General features: G+C 43.5%; 1 protein-coding gene across 2 annotated transcripts; it reads left to right on the top strand.

The window, feature by feature from the left end:
* Window positions 1–453: 453 nt before the first annotated feature.
* LOC148011132 (uncharacterized) lies at window positions 454–4,634 on the top strand. Of its 2 annotated transcripts, none has more exons than XM_087670555.1 (6): window positions 454–1,472; window positions 2,594–2,720; window positions 2,834–2,967; window positions 3,195–3,278; window positions 3,367–3,438; window positions 3,689–4,634. In XM_087670555.1, exons 1-6 carry the CDS (start codon window positions 1,185–1,187, stop codon window positions 3,758–3,760), a joined length of 777 nt encoding a protein of 258 aa, XP_087526681.1. In that variant the 5' UTR covers window positions 454–1,184; the 3' UTR covers window positions 3,761–4,634. The 2 variants fall into 2 exon arrangements, with proteins under 2 accessions (XP_087526681.1, XP_087526682.1); XM_087670556.1 differs by having other exon boundaries at window positions 457–1,472; window positions 3,370–3,438; window positions 3,689–4,631.
* The last annotated feature ends 1,955 nt before the right edge of the window (window positions 4,635–6,589 follow it).

Raw genomic sequence — 6,589 nt, 5'->3', positions numbered from 1 at the left:
CATCGAGATTTATGCCCCGTGTCCCTTGTTGGAGTTCTTGAAAGTGAAGTAAATGATGGGGTGATAGTTTGTTGTATGATGGAGATAAGAGGCTTCCTCACCCTAGACTTAGCTACTAACCCTAGTGTTCACATAATTGGCTTGCTTACTCAAGCATCATCTGCTTGCCCTTGTGTTTGCAGCTAACTCACTCCTTACTCTAGCATTGTTTCCTTGCCCTTGTGTCCACAATCTAAGCTAATGTCAATCAACTTGCTTTCTGCTCCTAGCTAGCATTGCTCCCTTGCCCTATGTGTGACACAAGGTGTGAAGGGCCTCTAGCCTATTGCTTTTGTTGTTAAATGTTAATTTTCCCTCCCTCTATCAACTCCCACACTATCATGCCAAACTGCCTTTTTAGATCTCTTTTCTGCCCGTTGCTCCCGCTTTCCCTTCTCTCTCTCTCTCTCTCTCTCTCACACACTCGCTCACTCACTCTCACACACTCCCACACAGCAGAATTTCATCTTCTCTCGCCTGCCCATTATCGATCACCCCCCTCTCTCTCTCCCTCCCTCCCTCCTGCAGCTCATCTTTCCCTTTATCCTTTTCTCTTTTCAACATTCCCTCTTTGGCTGCTTCTTGCAAACCCCCGCCCATCCCCTTCCTTTTTCCACTGCGGATCGCCAATGCCTCTTCTTCAGCATTTCACTCTCATCACCATCATCATCATCATCAAGTATGCCGTTGCTGTTGCCTCACTTCGGGAAAAGGAAGCTCGTTTGTGACCAAAATCTCATTAATCCGCCTTTTGTCTGGTCCAATTTAGCTCGCCTTGCTTTCTTGTCCGGGAAATTCCCTTTCTGCAACATCATCCGATGCTCGATTTGTCCACTGTCTCTCTCCTAATACAGCAGCACTTCATGCAGCCATCTCTCTCCCCCGCCTCAGCCCGTTTTTGCAGCTGTTTTTCCCTCCATTGAAGGGGGAAAAGAAAAAGAAAAGCAAAACCCTCTCTCGGCAATCCTTTTAATGGCTTTGAATTGGCACATACCGATCTTCATTCTGCAGTGGATGCCTAAACGACATCCGACGGGGAGGCAGGCACAGCAGTGATTGGATTCAGGAGCTGCGCATTTCTTCCATCTTGGACAGTAGTGGCGGTAGAAGCAAGCAGCAGCGGAGCAGGAGGATTCGGAGGTGTAATGCTGGAGTCTGCAGGGTGCAGTCCGCAGGGATTCCCATCCCCCGGCCACAGCCACGGCCTCAGCCTCGTCGGTCATGGCAATGGCGGCAGCGGCGGCGGCCATGGCACTGGGGCTGGCATGAATGGAGGAGGAATGGTGGTGGACGATGCGTTCGATGAGGATCTCTCCGTGCTTCCTCGCCATACCAAAGTCATCGTCACAGGAAACAACAGGACCAAGTCTGTTCTTGTTGGCCTCCATGGAGTTGTCAAGAAAGCTGTCGGCCTCGGAGGCTGGCATTGGCTGGTCAGTCTTTCTACTCCTTTCCTGTACATTCTCATTATTGGCAGGGCTTCATTGCTGGACATATCTTCCGAGCATCATTTTATCAGGAGCATTTCATTTGCTTCAGCTTCATAGCTATCCATTTCAATGCGTTTTTTTGTGCAGCTTCTGTGCTATTTTGTCCATTCGCCTTCCATTGTAGCTTCAATTCCTCTTTCCTTTGATCTCTGTCGCTTCTTTCCTTCCTTTCCTGTCCCATCAGCTCTGCTTTTCCTTTCTTCAAAATTCCACTGCACAATATCTTGTGCTGATCCAGTTGGTTTCGGTCCTCTCCAATTCGCTTCTCACCTCATTGTACAAGATCTTTTAACTTTCTTCATGATTGCAGTACTTAGTCACTCTCCTCAGTGTCACTGGGTTTACTGCATTGCTAGGGTTTGGGAAGCTTGATGATCTCTTTCCCAATCGTTCATTGTGGACCTTTTCTGCCAGGGCAACATAAATGGCGCACTACATTTTCTTTTCAAAGCAAAGGGATACTGTAGAAAAATTTTGGCTGTTTGCTATGAGGTCTATGTACCGGATTTCTTTCTTGTTTTGTCTCCTGACTCTTCTATGAGCAGATGCGTTGTTAGGACTGTAATTTATGTGCTTTAGGCAACGTTTTCTGTGGTCGATGCTCTGTATTTGGGGCATTAAAATGTGACTGTTCTTTGTACATTGCTTCTTGTTGGCTCTACAACCCCTTCACATCTTGGCGCAACCTTTGTCTGCTTCTTGTGTCTCAATTTTGATGCCTTGGTTTGAGGATATTTTCGGAGCTTCAGCTTCATCTTGCATCAAGGTTAATCACGTACTTACTATGAGCCGCTTCTTAAATAAATCATTTCAATCGCATCTGTTCACTTCAAGTCACCACATTCTTTGATTAAATTTTTGCTCTGTAAACCCTAGTTTCTTAATTTAGAATGGCCGTTTCTTCAAATGCACACCGTGTCTTCTGCAGTTGATTGATTCTTTAACTGTGCGGTGAATGCTCAAGCTCTCCAGTGCCCATTCAGTCATCGGAAATTTTAACAATCAGATCTCAACCAATGACATCCTTTTGCCGTTGATTTTTCTGAGTTTTCTTGGTGTGTCAGGTCCTCACAAATGGTTTGAAGGTGAAGCTGCAAAGAAATGCGCTGAGTGTGCTGGAGCCTCCCACAGGGTTAGAAGAAGACGAGAATGACTCAGAAGACATGTTCCCCAGCAGGCCCAATGTAGTAGGTGAGCTGATATCAGGCCATGAATGTTCGTGTAACTCAGAAATCTTGGTCGTAATATCCTCGGTTTAGCAGGCCAGTCGTGGGTTTGATCTTAGGGTTTTGATTCCCGCGCAGACGAGTTTTCCAAGCCTTACAAATCAAGGGTACGCCCGCACAAACCCACCAGTGGCACAGCCAACAAGACAGTTCACAAGGGTCACGCAACTGACACTTCTTCAACGGGATCAAAGACAGGAGGCTCGATGCAAGTGAGAATCCTGCATTTCCTGTTTCGTTTCTGTCAATTACCCCTGGTTTTTGTTGAATATCATCCTTTCTGGTGCTCGCCTACACTTTGCATCGTGACCTGGTAATTGTGCTGCAGTACCAGTAGGGATGAGCTGGCAGTGCTTCCTTGCTTGCTTGCAGTGGCTATGAATTGTTTAGCTGATTTTTTGCGATGGAACTTTGCTGTGATCTTTTCCGCATAACACAGGGGATTGCGAATAGCGGGAAGCGGGTTAATTTAAGCATTCTTGATACAACGTCCTTGCTGAAGTACTGGAGATGTTACAACTTGGTGAGTGTGCTACTTTTGTTTCTCAATTAATTAAATCAGTGTGAAGAGCTACCACTGACAAGGTCTTCTCCACGCTAATCCAATGAAGCAGGTAGAGACCGGCCCTCACCCAACAAGAGAACAGCTTCTGGATGCGGTGGAGAGGCATTTCCGCTCACAGGTAAGCTGAAATAGAACTATCGTTGCTTCTGGGCATCTTTTGGAAGCTTTTTCTTTCCCAAGCTAGTTTGAATTTGCCTTGATTGCATGCATGACTTGTTATATTCATAGGACGGCCATTTTATCGGTCTTGCCTAATCTGAAGGTTATGCTAATAGATTCCTCCTCTTAAGGAGGACTGTGTCGCGTTATTAAGAATTGCCTCTGTTAGCTTAGGTAGTAGTAACCAATTTCTGGCTCATGTTGTGCAGCAATTGGATGAGTACCAGGTGATCGCACGCTTCATGCAAGCTGCAAAACGCCTGAAAACGGTGTATGGTTAAGATGCTGGAACTGACAAGAGTAACTTGGATACACGGGTCTTGTATCATACATCCCCCTCACTAACTTAACTTAGATAAGGATAGGTCGTAGCTGCTAACTGTCATCTCTAGCAATCATGGTTCTGCTCTCTGCAAAGATCTCAGCAGTTGTTTTTGTACGGCATTCATCATTCAAATCCCATACATACAGTGTGGGAACCCCCTTACAGGTGGAATATATCCTGTACATAGTCACAGAGGATTCCCACTGTTGTTATTCTCAGGGATGTTTGGATGTTTTCTGAAGCTTTCAGATGAATGGACACTTCCGCTTAGAACTTGCCTTTCTATGTTTGTCGTGTATTGTGAGACTGTTCTTGTGGATTTATTGTTCATGTGTTGTGAACACGGCGACATAGTATGCTGCCTGGTTACTTGTATGAGGGGTTACTGTCTTGCAAAATTAGGCTGATTGCATTGGAAGGATTGTTCTGCCAAGATTACTGCAAGTCTACTACAAGGTCTCTTATCTTGCTTATGGCTAAATTGAACTGGGCCAAGTTCCGTGTTACTACTTGCTTTACTGTCCTGGCAAGGACATGCCATGACATCGGAAGGTCGACAAGATTCGAGAGACATGACTGATCTGGCCCTGCATAGTTATGGTCTCAATGCGGTATGCTGGCAATGCCAAAAGGCTCTTTAAGACGCTGATCTTATCCTGATTCGTGTAATGTATTATATTTGTACTTTTGGGTCTATACTTCTGGGTTCCCCAGAAGTCCCACAGGGAAGAACAGTTTGTAATAAAAACTATGCAGTGAGTGGAAACTTCTTTATGTAATTGCTTACTTTTGGGTTTTCTTTACAGAATGCCGCGAGATAGCATTCAGGATCAGACAGGTTTTTGTTTAGAGAGTACAGATGTAACGGTTAATCAGTTACCTAGCTATAAAATTGCTCCTCAAAGCTCGAAACTATTGGATTTCTTAATTTAAAAATAATTGTGCGACCACTTGAATGAAAGCAAGGTTAAAATATGCACAAGATCCATTATGGATATGTAAAGATTTGCTCAAAGGGCATTGCAGATGCTTTTAAAAGTGTTGGGTTTTTTGTGGATATGTCAAACGAATTGGTCTTTTTGTTAAGGGAGCGGAAGAAGGATGAGGAGTGCGAGGTTCCACGCATGCCTAATAGACTGGCATGAGCGACATGCTGGATTCCTTTTATCTACCTTGCCAAAATGCCGAGTGACAAGAGTGGGACTCTAGTCTCTTGTCAATGGGGGTTGTAGCCCAATTTCAAAGGTTGTTTTGCGTTCAATGGGTCATGTGTTCAAAACCAGCTCGTGTATGGTGTCTAGGCATCAATTTGATAACAAGCCTAGAGCTTGCATGATTAGTCCTTGACATGTGACTTTTGCCTATATACCTTGGGCGTAATTTGAGTGCAATCCAACTCAAGGGAGACTAGGAGTTGCTTGGAGATGGCCCAACCAATTTTTTCTTCAATGCACATAAATTGAAGCACAAAAAAAGAAATAGTCCCCTTTATTGATAATGGGAAAGGAAATCATATCAAGGATGATTTTGGGATCATAGTTGTCTCCAAGCAACACTTGTCCTCCATAGTTGGTAGTGAGATGCCAATGGCTTGGAACCATGAGAGGAAGCCTATATGGTTTTTTTCATGATGTTGCGAAAAAGGTTCCACTTGAAAACTTCCACCTCTTGGAAAAGTCTTGCATAGCAGAGGAGGTGAAGAAGATGGTAGACTCCATGAAGCATGGCAAATCCTCAAGAATTGATGGGCTATCCTTGGAGATATTGCAACAAATTTTGAAGATTTGTGTTGATGACTTAGTCAATTTGCTCGATTGGGTGGGAAAGTTTGGAAAATTGACTCGATTGGGTGGGAAAGTTTGGAATGTTGTTAGAAGAGCTTAATCAATGATTAATCAAGCTTGTGATTAATGTGGTGGATAGCTAGCCACATTGAAGATTGCTCACCATGTTGGACTTTGCCTACAAGGTTTTTATTAAGGTTTAGGGTTAAATAAATTCTACCTAGGACTTTAGGGTCAAGCAGATTTTATCTAGGGCAATTAAATTAATCTTCCTCATCAAAATGGTTGTAAAATGCATGATCCTATTTTGAATCTAGTACTCTCCATGGATTATGCTTTGAGCTTGTAGATGAATTAGATTTTGTCTTAGTCAATATGGACCTAAATAAGGTCTATGATAGAGTCACTTGGTCTCTTATTATGGAGCTAGATAAGGTCTATGATAGGGTGACTTGGTCTCTTATCAATTCCATGTTGTATGCTTTTGGTTTTTGGTCAATTTTTATTTGAATGGTGGGAGCTTTGTTTAGTAACTCTTGGATATTTATTCTTGTAAATATAATGATGGGTATGCCATTTGCACTCAAATGATCCATTATGCAAGGGTGTCCACTTGCACCCTTTTTATTTGCTCGACGAAACCCTCATAGAGGAAATTTGATAAGGTGCTTGATGGGTCATCAAAGGCCTCCCATTGCCTTCAGGGTAGCAATTTGTAGTGTGTTCTTTTGCAAATGACAATATAAGCTTGATCAAAGTTGAGAAGGAGCCCATTGATAACTTCCTCAAGGTTTGATCCATTATGCAAGGGTGTCCACTTACACCCTTATTATTTACACTAATAACGGATTTTTTGTCGAGGAAAATTGAAAATTGATAAGAAGGGTGCATGAAGGGGCCTCAAGGCCCTCCCATCCCATTGCCTTCATTGCCTTTAGGGTAGCAATTTGTAGTGCATTTTTTAATGGACAACAATATAAAGCTCAATCAAAGTTACGAAA

The sequence above is a fragment of the Lygodium microphyllum genome, chromosome 28 (assembly GCF_053477565.2).
Source record: "Lygodium microphyllum isolate KBCC chromosome 28, Lygodium_microphyllum_v1.1.10, whole genome shotgun sequence".
Classification (NCBI taxonomy): Eukaryota; Viridiplantae; Streptophyta; class Polypodiopsida; order Schizaeales; family Lygodiaceae; genus Lygodium; species Lygodium microphyllum.
This window is presented reverse-complemented; position numbering and strand designations above follow the sequence as displayed.